Source organism: Antechinus flavipes, chromosome 2, assembly GCF_016432865.1.
Source record: "Antechinus flavipes isolate AdamAnt ecotype Samford, QLD, Australia chromosome 2, AdamAnt_v2, whole genome shotgun sequence".
Taxonomy (NCBI): domain Eukaryota; kingdom Metazoa; phylum Chordata; class Mammalia; order Dasyuromorphia; family Dasyuridae; genus Antechinus; species Antechinus flavipes.
Genome location: NC_067399.1, coordinates 465,093,992 through 465,114,736, shown reverse-complemented (window position 1 = coordinate 465,114,736; position 20,745 = coordinate 465,093,992). Strand labels below are relative to the sequence as shown.

Here is a 20,745-nt window from a genome sequence, read left to right as displayed (position 1 = left end):
TGATGAGAGTAATATAGAGGCAGGAGGAATAGTTTCTATTTAATTGTAGATAAAAATGGCAAATAAATGGTTTCTGAAGCAAATTACTGTCTAACCTGTAAAATACCACATAAATGTGAGCTATTATCATTATAGGAGTCATAAAAATGCTAAGATGATACAAATGCTTGTCTTGCAACAAGTGATTTTGATAGTTATGACTACTGCATGATTAAGCAGAAAAAGATCAATGAGGAAGTCTTTAATCAAACAAAAATTCCATCAAATTCATTTAAGTGGAAAAGAAATTTACTGACAAAAATATCAATTCCAATGTTTTCAAGTCAAATGGTCATGAGTAAGTTCCACTTAGAGGAAAGCATAATAAACTTAGGGTCAGAATTCTTACCTTCAGTCCTGTTTTCTCATCATCGCTACCATTATTTGTAGATGGTGTTTCATCCCCTTGCCTGGAAACCAAGACAAAATCTTCACTGTTAAGAGTTGATACCGAGTCTGAGGAGACACTGATTTTCCCAACAGAGGCCTTGTCATCCATGACTCAAGAAGGAAGCTCAACTCATGAATGATTAAATATTTTAAAAACTCCTGAAAAACAAAAATCATAAAGATCTTTATAAAAAAAAGTCTACCAAAAATCTGCTGCCCCAATAAGTCATCATTTAAAAGAAAAATAAAATTCTGACTGAATACAACTAAACTGAGCTCAATAAACAAGATGGCTAATTATTTTTATTCAAATTTTATTTCATATTTAACATTCAAGTTCCTTCTTATAAAACTGCATTGAAATAAAAAGGGTCATAAAGAAATTCTTAAAAGAAATATATATTGTCTTTTAAAAAATAATTTTCCAGGATTATCACTGCTTAATTAGAATAATGAATTCAATATTTTAGGCAATGAAAAAAAATGTTGTTATTCAGTGCCTCAATATTCTGTGCTTCAAAAAAATGCACAATCCATTTGAAAGAACTCTACCTACCTAGGATAATTATAGGCTATAAATTCTATTTCCTGATTCTGTGCATAGTAAATCACAGTATTTAAACTTCTACTTCTGATTCAATAGGAACAACATTGTAAAGATAAAAACTCTGAAAGACTGAAGAGATGAAATCAACATAATTGACCAACCTTGATTTTAGAGGACTCAAGATGAAGCATGCTAATCACCTCCACATAAGAAAGGTGATGACTCAAGATGAAGAATAAGAAAGATATTTTTTGGACAGGATCACTATGGGAGTTTGTTTTGCTTGTCAATGCATATTTGATGCAAGGATTTTATTCTTTTTTTTTTTCTGCCCAATAAAGGGAAGATGGTATGGGAAAAAAAATGAGATTCCTGTTAATTGAAACTAAAGTAAAATTTTAAAAATCTATTTCTTAATTTCTAAAAATGTCAAAGTTAATAAAAGTCACTAGATTTAAAACATAAACTCCATAAGTCCACAAGGTTCTCCATAGTCAAACTTAAGCCTGAAACAAGAAACTTATTACATTATTCTTTGAAATAAAAGAAATGGGAATTGAACCACAATTTTACGTTAAAACCAAAAGAGATAAACACAAAAAAGAGATTATCTATATGTTTTTGAGCCTAGGGTTATTCTGATAAACAACAAGTTTATTCATAACATAAACTCCCAATCCATTAGTTTAATTTAATTTAATTCAATATGGGATGTTTCAGAAAGAGAAAGCTTGGTATGGCATTAGAGAATATGGGTTCAAATACCAGCTTGTCATTTGCTAGCTGTGTAGTCTTTAGAATGCTCTGTATTACTAAAATCCTATTCCAATGCTTCATCTTACCATGAAGATTCTTCTGAGGTTTTTCATTGAGCTTCGATGGACCCTATGTCTATCTAGAAAGAATATGATCTTGAACCCAGCAAGAGGATATGTCTTTTCTAAGGATAAGCCCAGCTACATTTGGAGGTATTCCTTAGCAGAAAATTATGAATCTTTATGACTACTTCAAATCACAAAGTCCATTTCATAAAATAGACCTATCTATAAAGGAAGTACCCACCTTTGTTGAAATGACTAAATTTAAGACATACTGAAATATACTTTGTGAAAACTTCTCAATCTGATTGTCGAGTCAGCAACAATCAATCAAAAATGAATTAATAAGGGCCTATTAGATCAAGTCCTACACTAGTCACCGGGACTACCAAAAATGTGTACTTTTGTGATCTGTCATATTTTCAAATATGAAAGTGCTACACATCAAAGAGATTCATTCCATGGGAAAGGGCTGGTATGAAAGCATAAAGACAGGAGGCAGTATGTTGTATGTGAAAATTAGCAAGAAGGAAGAGGTATTGAATAACAAGGCTGGAAAGGAGGCACAGGGCCAGCTTGTAAAAGGGTTTTATAAGCCAAACAGATGAGATTATATTTGAACTCAGAGGTAATTATTAAATTTGAACTCAGAGTAGATGGAGCATTGGGCCTGGAGTCGGAAAGTCCCAACTTCAAAATGGCCTCAAATACTTGCTATTTGTGTAATCCTAGGCAAGTTGCTCAACTCAGTTTCTTTATTTGCAAAATGGGGATAATAATAGCACCATCTCTCCAGATTGTTATGAGGATTAAATGAGATAACATTTGAGTACCTGATACATAGTAAGTGCTATATAAATGTTAGCTATTATTGGCATCATCATCATATAGGGAGCTACAAGAGCTTTTTGAAGAGGGCAGTAATATTGTGATTTATAAGTTAAGATCACTTATGTGGAAGATAAATCGAAAAAGGGGGAGACAAAGTCAGTAGAATAATTAAAAGCAAATTAGGCAAAGAAAGCAATTAAAATGTTGAAATTCTTTGACAGTGATTCTAGGACTAAGCATATTAACCAACAATATAAATCATAAAAAGAAATACCTAAATATTTATGACTTCACTTTAAAATTTTTTGATATCTTTTGTTTTTACATTACTTAAACTTCCCCTCTCTCTTGCCCGTTTCCTAGAGAGTTATTCTGAATAATAAAGAATTTTTTAAAGGAAAAAGAGGGAAAAGAAAAAAGAAACCAAACAAGACTAGTATGCACTGAAATAAAATCTGACAAACATGTGTAATGTTACACACTGTTGCTCTCTCTACCCCCTACAGATGAACTGGGAGAAGTTGGGACTCATGACACATGAGATGAAGACACCATTATCCTTCCAGGCTCCCAAATTTGTTACCTTGGCATCACCATGGTTTTCTCATTCCATGTATCAATCACTTGCCAAACACTGCTATTTCTATCTTTACCACATCTCTTACTCCCAACCACTTTTCTATTCTGACATTGCTATCATCTTAGTAAGGCCCTTATCACTTTTCACCTAGATTATCACATCCTTCTAATTGGTTCCCTGGCTTCAAGTCTTTCAACACTCAATTAATTTCACACATTTCCCAAAGTCATTTTCTTTAAGCTGAAAACTGATCATGTCACCACTCCCCTATTCAACCAACTCCAGTGACTTCCTGTTGCCTCTAAAATAAAGTATAAATTTCCATCTTTAGCTTTTAAAGCCCTTTACAACTTCCCAGGACTGTTTTTGGGAAAGCACTTTGTAAACCTCTAAATGCTGAAGAAATATGAGTTGTATTCTAAAATTCAGTGTGTTAGAGCCCTTCCTATTGAATCTCAATCATAAAAGAAGTAAGAGACCATCTGGCCCAAAGTTCTCTCTGAAAAGGAAGCTGTTCTATAACATCCCAGAGAACTGGTTATACAGTTTCTAACCAAAGATCTTCAGTAAGCAAGAATAATCCAAAATTTCTTCCACAAAGCCTATTCCACAGTCATATAGTTAGGACACAGATACAGATTAGTCTTTCTGCAACTTCTACCCATTGTTTCAAGTTCACTCTGGAAGTTCAAGCAGAAAAAGTCTAATCCCTATTACAAATTATCCCTTCCCCATCTCCAGTGTCAGAAGCATGATCTGGAAAATGCACGTAAATTTTTTTTTTGCCCTATCTTTGTACCAGAAAAGAAGTCTGATTTTTTTTTCTTTTTTTATGGGGTGTTTGTAGACTTTATTGTAAAATTTGGGTTAAGTATTTTATGGTCATAGGCTATATGTAAATCAATGTTAAGTAAAAATACTAACCTTTGTGTGATATCTGCTGACTTTTGCATTTTTCTCAAACTTTAATTTATTTATTTTAACTTTAAAAAAGAAATTGTATACATTTATAATATTAAAAGGTAAAATGTTGATATTATTCAATATATTTTATACATGTCTGAGATTCCAAATCTTTTCTGTATTATCTGTTAGCCTTAGCATGTCGTGTAGTTTCTGCAAAATTTCCTATATAATTTCTTATGCCCACCCACGATATAGTGAAACCATGATGGGAAAACTTATGATAAGGAACAGGTAACATAAATATGTGGGGATAAATATTCTAAGTCTGCTGGAAATAATATAGCATGGTATCCAGTTCTGTCCCCATTCTCAACATGCGCCTTTATGCTAACATTTCAATGTTCTTCTAAAAATGTAATGATCAGAACACAGGACTCCCAATGAGAGGTAGGGGAGAGAGGAAGGGACAGTGGAAAACAGCATGAGATCTAAAATGAGAGGATTTCATTTTGATCTGTTGACACTTACAAGGTACCTGTATAATTATGAAGATTATGTAACTTCTCTGCACCCCATTTTCCTCATCTAAAAAATGAAAGGATTAGGTTATGGTCCTTTTCAGTTCTAAATATATGAATCTGCACAGTTTGAGCATGACATGGTATTTTATACTTCTGGGACTCAGTGGTTTCCCAAGATAGCAGTTGAAAGAAATTTTAGTTTATGAATAAGAACAGATCTCAGGACAGGACTCCATTACTGGGCTTTGCTCTTATTCACTTTAGTTTAATTTTCCAAATCTACCTGTTGTGATAACATAATATTGCTTGTCCAATATATGAAAAAAGTAAGACCACAGAAAACTAAGGTGTGAAAATTCAGTTTTAAATAGGAATTCCTTAAAATGTACTCAAAATATAAAGCAGGTAAATTCTCTTTACTACTATAATTCTAAAATTCTAAAAATAATTACTTTCTAGCTAATCAAAGATCTGAACTACCCTAGTGTTATACCACTTTTCCCATAAAGCAAAAAAATATGGGTGGGCAGCTAGATAGAATGCCAAGTCTGGCATAAGGAAAACTCATCTTCTGGCCTCACTTACTAACTGTGCTACCCATAGCAAGTCGTTTAATCCCATTTGCTTCAGGTCCTCATCTGTAAAATGAGCTGGAGAAGTAAATGGCAAACCCCTCCAATATCTTTGCCAAGAAAACTGCAAATGACCTCATAAAGAGTTAGACACAACTGAAAAATGACTAAACAACATAAAAAAAAAAATGCAAATTTGAAGTAGATGCACTGAAATAAATAAAAGCAAGAAGAAATGAATGGAAAATAATCTGTAGATATAATGCCTGGTATTTTAATGAATTGGTAACTAAACAATATTGGCTTCCTATACATGACTTAATTGAATTGGAAGAAATCTTGATACTAACAACTGAGTTGAATATAGTTGACATATGAATATAAGGCACTGTTTTCTAACCAATATGTCAGGATAAACTGGTATTGTCTTCAGGTCCTAGCACATATATTTTTTTATGACTCAAAGACTATAGTAGAAGTAGGACTGAGAATGACTAGTAGGCATGTGGAATAAGACAGAAAAGAATATTAATGATCCTAAGGAGATGTGGACTTGGAGGAAAGGGCAGTATGAGGTAGGAGAATGATGAATGTGCTCTCAATTTTTTTCCCCACCAAGTTTAGAATTGGGTCATAGCATTACCAAAATGCCTATGGTTTCCTTTGGCAGAGGTTTCCTTAATATTTTTTCTATGTTTACATCCTTTCTATTCAACCAAAAAAATAAGTGTAGTTAAGATTACTTGTGGAATCTGGAGACACAAAAAGAAAGAAACCTAGAACTGATTGTGACTTGTGGATATTCATCCTTTAAAATGAAAAGCAGGAAAAAATCCTACCAAAATTCCACTAAAGCAGTTAACATATTTTCTGTCTCTGAAACTTATATTTCTTAAAAAGCTTTTCCCTTGGATGGATGGGACAGTCTAAAAAACTTAACGGAAAACCTCCCCTTCTTTCATAAAATAAATTTCTTTCTACAACCATTATGAACAATGCATATAACTTCCTCTGAATCTGAGGGTTAGTTCCTTTGGATTCCTTGATGAAAGGAAGATTTCATTTTATTTTGTTAACTCTCCAACCAAATGCTTCTGTTTAAATACAGAATAAAAACTAGACAGATATCTTTATGAGCATAAGAAATCTATGGTTCAACTGAAGCTAACTAAAAATACAAAGTTTATATGAAATTTAGCCATTCTGTTAGTGTTTTTGTTTACAAATATCTAATAATTTAGTTTTTTTACAACTATTAATTTTAAAACACATGCCAGTTTATGACATGCTTTCCTACAATAACTGTATAAGGCTGTTAGTACATCTTTACTTATCTTCATTTCAGAAATGAAAAAACTGAGGCTAAGGGAGATAAGAAGATCTACCTAAGATCATATTATGAAAAGGCAGGAATACAGAGTTGAGGGTGGGGGAGGAAAACAAGTCTCAAACTTGGATCTTCTAATTTCAAGTTTCTTATTAGATCTCTTGGGGTTCTAAATTGAAGGATTACAAATCTGGGATTAGTTTGGTACATTATACTGTTGTCTCTACCTTATGCCTTTTTATTAGCAATATAATCTTAGGCAAGTCTTATTTATCTCCTTTAGTCTCAGCTTTCTCATTTCTAAAATGAAGGTAAGAAGAGATGTGCTACCTATCTCTCATAGGGTTATAGTATGAAAAGCCATGTCATAAACCAGCAGGTGTTACAAGGTTAATAGTTTCAATGGAAATCAAATTAAGATGTCTGTAAATGAAAACATTAAGAGAGTGGCTAAATTTTATTTAAACTCAGTGTTTTTAGTTACTTTGTTGAACCACAGATTTCTTAGGGATTTACCAGAAGCAGAAAAGATTAAGGAGAGGGGGTAAGAATGCACAAAAGGAGATACAAGAAAGACCTTAACATCCCTGATAACCATGATGGTATGATTACTGATCTAGAGTCATATTATCATGGAGCATGAAGTCAAATGGGTCTTGTGAAGCCTTCCTAACAATGAGGCAAGTAGAAGTGATGGAATTCCAGCAGAGCTATTTAAAACTCTAAAAGCTGGTATAACAGTAGCCATTAGATTGGAAAAGATTAGTTCATGTCCTAATTCTAAAGAAGAATAATGCCAAGAAATGTTCAAATTATTGAACAGTTGCACTCATTTCACATACCAGTAAGATTATGCTTAAGCTTCTGAAAAATAGGCTTCAGCCACATAAGAACTCAGAATGATGAGAAGAGCAGGCTGGTTTTTGAAAAGGAAGCTAGACTAGAGACCAAATTGTCAACATTTGCAGGATTGTGGAAAAAACAAAGGAGTTCCAGAAAAATGCCCTCTTCTGTTTCACTGACTACACGAAAGCCTTTGACTGGGTGGATCACAACAAAATTTTGTAGAAATTACTCCCAGAGATGGGAGTACCTGATCACATCTTATTTGTCTCTTGAGGAATTTACAGACCAATAAACAAGGATAATAAACAACAGAACTGAACATGGAACACTTGTCTGGCTTAAGATTGGAAAAGTACAACAAGGCCGTATGTTGTTATCTTATTTAACTTATATAAAGAGTACATTATAAAAAATGAATCAAACGCTGGAATTGTTTGCCAAGAGAAATATCAACATGAAGATGATACCATTATTTTGGCAAAAAATGAAGAATTAAAAAGTCTCTTGATGAGGATGAAAGAAGATAGTGTAAAAGCTGGTTAGAAACTTAACATCAAAAGAAAACTAAGATCTTGGCAACTGGTCCCATTGCTTCCCAGTAAACAAAAGGAAACGAAATGGAAGCACTGTCAGATTTTATATCCGTGAATTCAAAGATCAAAATAGATTGTAGTCACGTAATTAAGACACTTGCTCCTTGGAAGTAAAGCTATGATAATTCAGGACAACAGATTAAAAAAACAGAGATATTACTTTTCTGACAAAGGTTTGTACAGTTTAAGAGATAGTTTTTCCAGAAGCAATATATGGTTGTGAAAGTTGCACTATTAGGAAAGCTAAGCATAATAGAATCAACACTTTCAAATTACTGTGATAGACAAGATGTTTGAAAGTTCTTTGCACAGAAGGAGATCAAATCAATCAAGACATACAAAAATCAAGTTTTTCATCGGAAAGTCAAATACTGAAGCTGAAGTTTACATACTTTGACTACATAATGAGAAGATGGAACTCACTGAAAAAGACCTTGATGTTGGGAAAAATTGTAGATAAGAAAAGGAGTTGGCAGAGGATAAGATTATGGAAAATAATCAGGGTGACTAAGTGGTGCAGTGGATAGAGCACCAGCCCTTAAGTCAGGAGGACCCGAGTTCAAATCCAACCTCAGACACTTACCACGTCCTAGCTGTGTGACCCTGGGCAAGTCACTTAATCCCAATTGTTTCAGCAAAAAAGAAAGAAAGAAAGGAAAAAAAAATGATCATTGAAACAAAGAAATGAACTTAGACAGACTTCAAGAAATAGTGGAGAATAGAAAGACCTGGACATGCTATGATCACTGAGTCATTTAGAATCAGAAACAACTGAATAACAAAAATATTTTTTCCACTTCATTGTGATACATACACACATATATGATGAGATCCTGGGTTAACTAGGTAGAGTTTTACACACACACACACACACACACACACACACACACACACACACACACTATATGCACAAGGCAAAAGTCTGGGATTAAAAAACAATTATATTCTTAAGAGGGCTCTATCTGAATGGAAACAATTTAGTCATTTCGTGGAATAATTACTGTGGTGGTGTGGGAAAAGCATGGGACTCATTTCTACTAGGAAGAAGTATCAATGTGCTTAACATGATTTCTTCATTTGTCCAGTTAGAATTGTGAATCTATGAGAGCAACATGGAGCTGCTTATAAATTTTATTTAGAGATAGAAATTAATTATTTATTTTTGCAGAGGAGGAAACAAACCCAGAAAGGCAGAAGTGACTCACCTATAATAACATAGGAAGTTAGTAGCAAAATTGGGATTTGGACCTGGATGTTCCCACCTTTAGAGAAGTGTTATCACTGAAATGATACTAATAAATTCCTTTAGAATGCCTCTCCTTTAAAAGGGGAGGAACAGGTAAGAGGGAGAAAAAATATGGAATGCAAAATCTTATAAAGATGAAATGTTGAAAACTACTGAAAGCTTAATAGTATTTAATTTTATTCCAATTATGTATAAAAATAGTTTTTTGTTATTAAGTGAAAAAAAAATTCCTTGCCTTTTACAGAAATACTCAAAGATTGTTTTTCTTTCCAACCAACAACAATTATTCTGTTCCTTTTAGATGAGACCATGCTTAGGTGCTTTTATGTTCAGCTCCAGGATACTACATTAAATTTCTCTTTTACCTAAGTGGCTGAATGAAAATTAAAACAAATTAACCTGTGGCCAATACTTGAGAGAAATGAAATAATAATAAACATTATCTAACTTAACAATGACCTCTGTTAATTTTCAGAATGCCGAGGGCAAACCAAAAATAGTTGGCAGAAGACGTTCTCTGAAGTATAGTGATACGAGCAGGAGGAGCTAGGATTTGTTCTAGACAAGGCTGGAATAACATTTTAAAGTGAGGGTGAATGAGCAAGGTAGTCAAACAACATTAAGTGATCACTTGAAGCAGCAGAGATTTATAGGTCCTCTAACACAAAATGCAACGACTCTTCCTATATAATAGACTCATACTAGACATATGGAGTTTAATACTAAAGGCAATGTTCCCAATGTACTTTGGGAAGGGTTCTTTTTTCAGGACTATGGATTTTTTTTAATATAACCATAGGATTTCAGAGTTTTTAGTTGTGTCATCTATCTTATCCAATCAAACCAACAAGCATTTATTAAGTACCTACTATGCGCTAGATACTAGAAAGGCAAAAAACTATCTGCTCTAAAGGAAGGTAGTATAATGGGAGGATATAACATGTTCAAATTGTTACATATTACATATAACTGTTCAAACAAGATTTATACAGAATAATTTGGAGATTATCTCAGAGGAAAGTGTTACCATTATGTGGGACCTCAAAAAGCTTCTTGCCAAAGGAGGGGTTTTGGCTGAGACTTGAAGGAAACCAGAAGGTAGAGAAGAGGGAGAAAATTCCAGACGAGGGACAGCCAGTGAAAACAGAGATGAGAGATGGAATGTTATATTTGAGAATAGCAAAGAGGCCAGTGCCATTGGATTGGGAGAATATGTGAAGAGGAGTAAGACAAATGACTAGGGAGCCACCAGAATTCATTGAATAAGGATGGGGAGTGACAGGCTCAGGTTTTAATGATCTCCTTATTTTAAAATTTAGAAGTTAATTGATTTGCTCAAGGCAAATGAGACTGTAACAGAACTAGGATTGGAATCCAGATTTTCTAACTTGTCTTGAAAAATTGTTTAAGAGAGGATAAATAAAATAAATAAAAAGAAAATAGCTTTTTACAGGTTTTAAGAAGGTCACTTGTCTGATATAATAAATAACAGCAGTTCACATTTTTCAACAACTCTATGAAGTAGGTAGCATAAGTATTCAATTTTTAGATAAGGAAACAAGTTCAGGAGTATATGGCTAATAAACATGGGTGATAAGTTTCAAAGCCAGATCTTCTAAGTTTTTTTTTCTTATGCTCTAATTACTGAATACCTTGCAATAAAGTAGGAAAATGCATTATCATTATTCTTTTTCTTATCCTGAAGAGGCTAAATAGTCATAAGCAGAAATATGAATAAATTTAAACTTGCTATATCCTATTTTATTCATAATCAGAAGTAGTATATAACAGGACTGAATCTAGGCAAAAGAGATTCACTCATCTCTACTAGGCAGAAGTGTTAATCTGCTTAACATGATTTCTTTTGCCCAATACAATTTAATTTAACCTGAGATAAACTTGCTCCTTACAATCCTGGCTGCATTTTAAAATTTTTTTTCAAGGAAAAGAAATTTTGCATACCAGTACAGAACATTTATTATTATGAAAGCACCAGTTCTTATAGAGTTGTCAGAATTTGGAAATATAAGGTATAAATCATGGAAATAGCCACTTATGTTATATAAACCTCCAATCCTGGGTTATCTCGACTCTCTCCCTTTACTGTTCTTGTTTCCATGCTAGTGAACCATTTTTTAACGACTGTCAAAGCTAATTCCTCTACTTGTCCATAATCCCATTGTTTCCTTATCTGGATGCTAGTTCTCTTTAACCTCTTACCACCTCCTCCAACTTCAATCTTTCCTTACCTACTCCACTTTTCCCATCTAGAAACATGCCTCCCTTATGCCTTTACTAGAACCTACTATCAACATGCAGCTATTAGCAGAATTCCTTTAAAATACATATATGTGCATATACATATATGTTTTCTTTCAATTACATAAAATTACATAAAAAATGTTTTTTTTTAAACATTTCTTTTTTTAAAATTTTGAGGGCCAAATTCTTTCTCCCTACCACTTTCTTCTTGAGAAGGCAATTTGATAATGATTAAATGTATGTGGTCATGCAAAACATCTTTTCAAAATAGTCACATTAGGAAAGAAAACATGGAATAACAACAAAAAGGAAAAACAAAAAAAGTAATAAAGTATACATTCAGCCTCCCTCAGTTCTTTCTCGGGAAATGGATAGCATTTTTCATCATAAGTCTTTCAAAACTGTCTTGGACTATATAATACAATCTTGGATTTTATGGCTGAGAATAAGTAAATCGTTCAGTTTATCATCTTAAAATATTACTGTTATTCTGTACTGTGTTCTCCCAGTTTTATTCGCTGTACTTTGCATCAATTCATATGTCTTTCCAATTTTTTTTCTGAAACCATCCTATTTCTTATAGCACCATTTCTAATAGTGCTACAAGCATAATATGTTTTAACACAATCACATACCATAACTTGTTCAGCCATTCCTTAATTGATGGACATTCATTTAATTTCCAATTCTTTGCCACCACAAAAAGTGCCATAAATATTTTCATATATATAGGTTCTCTCTTCTCTCACCCCCATCTTGAAAAAAAATTTCTTTGGAATTCAGACTTAGTAGTAGTATTGCTGAGTCAAGGGGGTTGAGTATAGTTCCAACCTGCTCTATAGAATGGCTTAATCAACTCAAAAGTCTACCAACAGTATACCGGCGTCCTAATTTCCCCATATTCCTTCTAACATTTATCAACTTCCCTATCACATTAGTCAATCTGTTAGGGGATGACACTTTCAGAGATGTTCTAATTTGCATTTTTCTAATCAATAGTGATTACTATGGCTTTGATTTCTTTATCTGAAAACTGCCTGTTCATATCCTTTGATCATTTATCAATCAATAGCCTAATTCCTGAACAAGCCTCTACTTTCAGTCTTAAGTTTCTCAACTTCCACTCACTTCTCAACTCCTTAGAATCTAATGGCTTCTAACCCAACCTCTTTTTTCCAAAGTTATCAATGATTTTCAATGTCAAAACTGATGTCCTTTTCTTGGTTCCCCCAATTCTGTACTTCTACAGATTGGACCAATTCCTTCTCTATAGTTCTATTTCAGTTGGTCTGATCCTTTCTTATCTACCCTGCTGAATATCATCTCCAGGGCTCCAGGCCCTTTTCTCACTATATCCTAAAATTCTTGGTGAGTTGCCATGGATTCAGTTATCATAAATATGTGTATGACTCCAGAATTAATACATCTAAACTCTGACCTGAGTTTTAGTCCAAAATCACCCACTGGCAAATCCACTTGGCTATATTGTAGGTATCTTAGATCCTACATGTCTAAAAGAGTATTTATTTTCCTTTCTAAACTTATCACTTCACCAAACTTCTACCAATACATCCTCTCTCTCCTTTCTTTTTCCTTCACTCTGCTCATACAACTACAACCCTAATTCAGGAACTTATCATCTCTGTTTAGATTATTTTGTCTCCTAATTGGTCTCCCTGCTTCTGGGCTCTTTTCCCCTCTCCTACTCTCCATGAAATAATCTTTCAATAGCACAGGTCCAAATCACTCCCCTGCCAAGAATCTTTAGAGGCTCTCTATTGTATCTAGGATAAAAAAATAAAATCCTCAACTCAGCTCTTAAAGACATTTAAAATCTGGCTCCAACTTACCTTTCCAAGCATAATATCACACTACTCTCCTTCACACAGTCCAAGTTTCTAACTAAGTTGGCCTATTTACTGTTGTTACCAGAGTTCTGCATTACATCTCCTATCTACTCATGGGCTGGAATTCACTTCTCAGGTCTATCTCTCACAATTCTAAATTCAATCTAAGGGCCACCTCTTGGAGATAACTTTTCCAATTCCCTGCGCTGTTAATTTAATCTTCAAATGGTACTATACTTTTCTGTGCAACTGTATTCCCAAAAGAGTACAAGCTCCTTGAGAGCAGGGACTGTTTTTTTCCTCTTTTATCTTCCCTGCTATGCACAGTACCCTATATTTAGTAGGTACCAAATACCTAACAATTTGAAAAGGGGTCATGCAAATTTAATCTTTAAAACTGACTAATAATTAAATTTCCACAAACGCTTCTAATTTGGCAACAGGATTTATAAAGCATGAGTCCTGTCAGATTTTAATACACAGAAAAATTTGTCTTTGTTAAAGATCACTGGAAGTTGTATGCAAATGTAACCCTAAGAGAACAGCATATGAATGTCACTGATCATTAATCCTTGGGAGATCAAAACACAGGAATCTAGCAAAATTATTAAAAGAAAAATGCACATCAAAGTCAGCATACTTTTAGATTTTATATACACACATGTATATATAAAACACACATACACACACACACGAAAAGTAGGCATGAAGTGGAAAAAGCAGTGAATTTAGATAAGACTGAGTGTGCTTTCTTCCTTCTAATGTGACTATCATTTATCTTGTGACATAAAACAAATTACTTAAGTTTCTCTAGGCTTCAATTTCCTCATGTGTAAAATGGATAGACCCAGATGATCTCTAAGATTTTCTCCAGTTCCAAATCCTTTGGTCCAAAGTATGAAGAACTGATTCCTCAAGTTATTATGCAAGATACTACGTGCAGTTCAATGTTGTTGTGATTAAATTTTAACAAAAAGGTAAACTGAAACAGATCTCTGAGCAACATAACCTATATTAGCAGGAGTATGCTATTTGGCCAATAAATGGATCAGTAGCTTGCCTCCATTAATGCCAAAGACCCTGAACAAAAGAACAGTACCCCATTTATAGGTTTTTGGGAATACAAAATAAAGATCAGAATAGGGTAGATGACATCAGAGAACTAAGGGAAACATGACTGGTTACAGAGCTGAGTCATAGAGAAGAACATGAACTTCCACTGGGTGGAAGTCTGGTAATGGAGGACTAGCAATGATACCCTTTCTCCCTCCCTTCCCACCCCCCACTTTCTTTTATGAGATTAAAAAGTGCTCACTGTTTGAGTGCAAGTGAAAGATAGTGGCCTAGACTTTTGGAGTGCAAACCAGACATCCTTGAAGAATTGCGTGGTGGTAAAGATATCAGACCAAAACTATTGCATTCTCACACATCCTCCAAGGTCACAAATTCTTTGAGACAGGAGAGTTGGATTAAACTTAACCCATTACAAATCAGTTGAATTCTGAACTAAGTTTAGAAATGAAGAATCATGATTTAAGTAGTTACAGAGTAAAATCAATTACTTATAAAAAGAAACAATGAGAAAATGATATGGGATCAATTTAAGTCTTCTCAGTATCAATGGCAGAACTAAGTGAAGACAGAATGTTCCCCAAAGTTTATGCTATGCTTAAAATTGCACTGAGAGGCCAGGCTCAGTGGATAGTGCCAAACCTGGAGTCAGAAGCCACCTGAGTTCAAATCCAGCTTTAGACATTTGATACATATTAGCATTTTGACCATAGGCCAATCATTTAACCCCAATCGCCTTGTAAAAAAAATTTTTTTTAAAAATTGTACTAATATTTTAGGGATACCTTGTATAAAGCTTATATATTCACTGAATCAAAGAGGAAAAAAAAAATACACCACCACCAAAAAACATTTATTGGAAGAGCCAAACTTCAAAAACCTCTTTATTTGACACCACCACGGCAATCTTCCAGAAAGCTTATTTAATTAACAATACTATAAACTGATGACTACTTCAAATGTAATCTAACTGGATTCTGAAGGACAAAACCCATCAGTTAAGTGTATTTAGGACATGGACTCGGAAATATTTGGTCACATCATTACTTTTCTAATATTTTGCAGAAAAAGATGCCTGCTAAGGTCACACAAATTTCCAATTTATACACCTATTCAATAATACTTTTTTTCTGGAGAGAAAAAATAAACAACAAATACTGCTCATGTAAATGGGCATGAAGAAAAGTGCACTGGATTGGGAACTAGGAGAAATGATTTCTAGTCTTGGCTCTGCTACCAACTAACTTAAGTGACTCTGGGCACATTACTTCATCTTGGTCTGGATCTCTCAAGTCCCCTTTAGCTCAAACACTCCATGAACCCTTGAATCTATATAAGCTTGTGTTTCCTTCAGGAACATTCACCAAGTAGCAATTCCTTATATTTACATTTTCTCAAGAACTAAATACAGATATTAAAAGGCAAATATATAGTTAACCACAAAGACATGAAATAAGATTCCATAAATTTCCCTATAATCTTAAGTTAATATGGCATTTATTAATACTTCCATTAAGTTATTTAAATGAAGCCTATGCAAATTATACCCCAAATACTTTGAAAGTTTGATAATATGTATAATTACACTAAAGACTATAAGACTGTTAAACAGCTTAGCAAAAGCTACATAAGGAAATACATTTAATATAAAAACATTTGTCAAAAAGGTCAAGTTTACTTAGCATAGACTTTATTCTGAGATTGTGTTTTCCTATTTCACCTAGGTTGGAAGGACAATATCCCAACATGCTGATCCTACATATGGATCAATACAGGAATTCTTGACCTACTCATTTCTCATCTGAGTTAGTTTGGCTATCTTAGGCAGTGTGATGGCCTTCCTACTCACAGAAGCTCAATATCTTGGTGCTGGGCTTAGTATAGATATAGATATCCAATTTAGCTCATGGCAGCTCAGAACTACAGAGTTCAAATGATGCACCAATTTCAGTCTTCCCAGTAGCAGGGATTACAGGTGTGCACCAATATGTACCTGCTAGCACAGATCTGAGACCAGGAATTCTTAAGATATAGTCAATGAATTTGTTTTTTAATATTTTAATCCTTGAATTTCAATATAATTTATTTTCTTTGTAATCCTACATTTTTCATTTTACATATTTGAAAACATTATTATTGAAGGTGTCTAGAGGTTTCACCAAGTATTCCACGACACAGAAAGATTAAGAACCTATTTTAGATTAATAATCATTTGAACAAGTCCACAAAGTATATCATTGGCTCTCTGAAGGACACAGGCATCTTATCTGACTCCCTCATTTTATAGAATGGTAAACTGAGGCTCAAAAGGTTAAGTGAAATTTCACAATGAGTTTGAAGCAAAACCAAAATCCAGGTTTTCTGGTTCAGGTATATTTACCCTACCGATAAAATGACTAGAGTGGGGGCACTATAACTGAATTTTTTTCTCTGCAGTGGATATTATTTTTTGATGAGGTAGTAAACAATATCATAAGGAATAGTGCAGTAATTTTTGTCTAGATTGTAAGCACATTTTCTCCATACATCTCAACTCAACAACGTTCAGTGACCTTACTGTCTATTAAACAAAATAGAAACACTAGTACTCAATGCTTTCAACAGTCTGACCAAAGTCTATGTTTCTGGCTTTAATTTAAACTAGTCCTATACATACACCCTTCATTCCTACCAAAGTTGCATCTTCTTTTTTTCTCTCTCTGTAATACCTCAAGACATCCCCCATGCCTCAACTCTCTCTAGAAATCTATCTATTAAGACTTAACTCTCCCCTTTCCTTAAAAGGTCTGAGATTCCATCTCCTCACATTTCACACAGCCTCTGCCCATCTTTATCTTGCACTTACCTCATTTTCCTTCACATAATTATTTGTGTGATTGTAAATTAGACAGTCAAGCTCCTTGAAGGAAACACTAATTGTATTTAATTTTTAGGAGGCTCTTCATCTATGCTTATTGATAAGAAAATGCATAAAACAGAGTAATTTTATATCACTACATCAGCATTATAACAATGACCATTCAGCTTAAAACTGAAATCGATCATAGAAATCACCTATCCAATCCTATTATTTCATAGATGGGATTAAGTGATTAACTTTTATCTATAAGAGTATTCATATATCACAAAATAATACTTTTAACATGCAATTAATTAATATTTGAGACATTTTAGAAAATTCAATGTGCTGAGTTAGAAAATTAAAAATTAGAAAAACCTGAAAGAACACAATACACTACAAAATCAATTATAAATTATTTGGGTATTACTTTAAATATATTTTAGAAGGTAATGAAGATTTATTATTTTTTTTAAATTACAGAGTTCTAGAGAATTTCCAAGTCGTCACATATACAAAAACTGTCAATTCTAGATTTTAACTTTCAAATATAAAAAACTATAGTTATACAAAGGCAAACATTGATGTGAAAAGATTTCAATGTGCTTATTCATACATCCCATATTTATGTAGAATTCAGACACCAGATTATTATAGGTCATGCATGAAAGAAAAAGTTCACTTATTCCTTGATACATTCTGATAGTAGTATTAGAAATAGTTTCTTTAGCTATTCAACTACAGGAATTTAAGATAACAAATTTCAACTTTTTTGAACAGTCCCTAACCACTAGCTTATATAAAATAAAGCAGCTGGAAGGGACAACTACAATTGCCTGAGAAGCCAGGTATTTGCTTTAATAAAAATTTCAAAAGAAATGACCATTTATTTCTGTTAAAAAAAAAAAAAAAAAAAAAAAACAAGGCCTCTAAGCCTAAAAATTAAAGTTAATGTTAAAATGACTATGTAATAGTAATATGTTAGCTTAACAAGTCCAAGGGCATTAGCTTCCTAAAATAAACAATATAATCCATAACTGAAGCCATAAGTAAAATAAAAACAGAGATATGATGATAAAAATAGTATGATAGATTCAATAGGCACAAGAGTACTCTATAAGCTGATGGTGACAAATCTTAAAGAGCTAAGGCATGTCATTTTCATGGCTATCCTTGATAGGCATTGAGAGAGTGGTGAAAACCTAGGAGTAGGAGGCTTAGGATTCAAATCTTGCCTCTGAAAAGCACTATGTGAATGATTCTCTTTGAGCCCTAGGCATTTTTCTATGGCTGTAAATTGATGAGCAATTACAAATCAGTGCTGGTAGAGGAAATTTCTTATACCAATGAAATCATGAGTCTGGACCACCCTTCCCTGTCTTTTACTTTCTGCCAAAACAAAATATACTTATCAACAAGAGTAAGGGATTAGAGTTAAAAGACTAAGGTTCAAATCTTGATTCTGTTATTACCCATATAACTTGGGGCAAATCAATCACCCTCTCTCAGTTTCATTATCTATAAAATAAAAGGGTTGGACTATGATTTACAATGTACTTTTCCATTTTAAAATTCTATCATTCTATGAACATTGTGATTTATTAGCACTGACTGATATCAACTATGAGATATTAGGGCAATGATCAAACTGGATTCCCTATCCCATATATACACTTGATTCTAAACTTTCTTTAACACTGGACTACTGTCCTATATGCCTAGTGAAATACTGTCTTTCTTTTCAAGTCTAACTCAAAATCTCCACTATTTCACTTCATGAACCTTCTCTCCCAGGGAATCTCCCTCTTGACAAAGGGCACTTTGCTTTTACTCCCCTTATGCACTTATACTAACATATGATACCAGATAATTTAATTTCTTATGTTTTATCATTATACTAATCCATCAATTCAATGAGGACAGAAATCAAGTGTTACCTAAATTTTGTTCATCAGCAATAAGGACGACACTCTCTTCATAGCTGGTGCTTAGTAAATGTTGAAGTTTTGAGTGCTAGAAAGAGATGAGTTACAGGGATGAACTAAAAAAATGATCAATGATAGGAGAAGCAGGAAGGGAAGAGCTCACAATCACAGAGAAAACGGCTGACCAATACTCAGATAACTTTTCAAAAAGTCAGTATTATAGCCTAGACTGATTCACTAGCATGCTACAAAAGGAAGGGCAAAGATAGTTTGAGGGAGAAACATTCCTTAATGGGAGAGGAGGCGGGTCTAGCACTAAGTGGTATGGTTCGAACACTGGACTTGGACAAGATCTAGCTCTAACACTCAGCCACGAGACCCTAAGCAAGTCCCTCTCTCTTAAGAGTTCTTTCTGATCTACAAAAATGAAATAGTTTAATAATAAGTTGTGCTTATTTTTTTGTTTTTGTTTTTAAGATAGGAGAGGCCTAAGAATACTTGCAGAAACAGAAGGAATTACTGGAGAGAGAGTGAAAAGAAGCTTGGTGCCTTGGAAAACATGAAATTCAGGAAAATATTTCTAGTCCCAGTTCTGTCATCAACAAGCTGAGGAACCCCAAATAATGGGCCTCCTTCAGCTTGTCTGCAAAATAAAGGTTACACGAGACTTAGAGCTTCGAAGGACCTTAGAACTTACGTCAGAGTAAAGGCTCTTAGTTACCAAAGCCCTTCCAAACCTACAAATGAGAAAACTGAGGCAGCATTAGATAATCGACTCTACTAGAAATAACAATTTGTAATTCTGGGATTGAATTATCTTCCTGCCTGAATACTCCAAGTTCAAAGGCTGGGGAAGTGGTCAAGCGGGTCAGGATAACAAGGAGGGTGGTCTCCCTTTCAAGAAAAGGGGTAAAAGAAGACAAGCAGAAACCCCTACCCAGACAGGGGCAACCGGTTTGGTCAGGGGCCCCTTCCTGCGCATGCGTCCATCCCCATCATTGCTTCTCCCGGGTTTCCCCCTCCCCCCCAAACCTAACCCAGTAGTTTATAGGGGCTTCGGGCCGAAGCCACGCTAAAGAGGTGGGATTAAAAGCAGACGCCGACTCAGGGGCCCTACCCCCCCCAAGAGAGGGAAGCACAGAAGACTGCCAGGCTTCCCCCCTTACAGGGCTCCAAGGGATCACAGTGAGTGGAGCTGCCTCCCCGCCCGCGGAGGATGGTTGGTGGGTGGGTGGGTGGGTTAGAAGGGGGGAACGCGGCCCTACCCGACCCGACCCGCCGTCTCCTCCTCAGCAGCAGCCGTCCTGTCCCCGAGGCTCCTCAGCCAGGGCCTCCCTGCCCCGCCCCTCGCCCCTCCCGCGTCACGTGAACTGCACTCCTTCCGCCCTCCGTTCCGCCTCCCATGTTAAGCCATAAGCCACACACTGGGTATTACGGTTCCTATTGGTCAAAAGATACGGCACGCAGTCCTGGGTCTCCCCACACAGGATTCCTTCCAGTTTCCCCAACTGCCGGAGCCGCTGCGCCTGCGCATCTTTTTTTTTTTACCAGGTCTGGCGGCTAGAACTAATAGATCCAAGAAGCT

At 34.7% G+C, this 20,745-nt stretch overlaps 1 protein-coding gene across 4 annotated transcripts in view; it reads right to left on the bottom strand.

The window, feature by feature from the left end:
* RABGAP1 (RAB GTPase activating protein 1) overlaps positions 1-20,500 on the bottom strand; it is a 196,338-nt gene extending 175,838 nt beyond the window's left edge. The window contains exons 1-3 of one of the 4 annotated variants that reach the window (XM_051979598.1): positions 20,426-20,500; positions 19,173-19,248; positions 389-588 (exon numbers count right to left, since the gene is read on the bottom strand). In XM_051979598.1, coding sequence (XP_051835558.1) covers positions 389-538 — 150 coding nt within the window. In that variant the 5' untranslated portion in view covers positions 539-588; positions 19,173-19,248; positions 20,426-20,500. Of the gene's footprint in view, positions 1-388; positions 589-19,172; positions 19,954-20,425 lie in introns of those variants that run through there. The other 3 variants (XM_051979601.1, XM_051979600.1, XM_051979599.1) reach the window with 3 other exon arrangements.
* Positions 20,501-20,745: the final 245 nt, after the last annotated feature.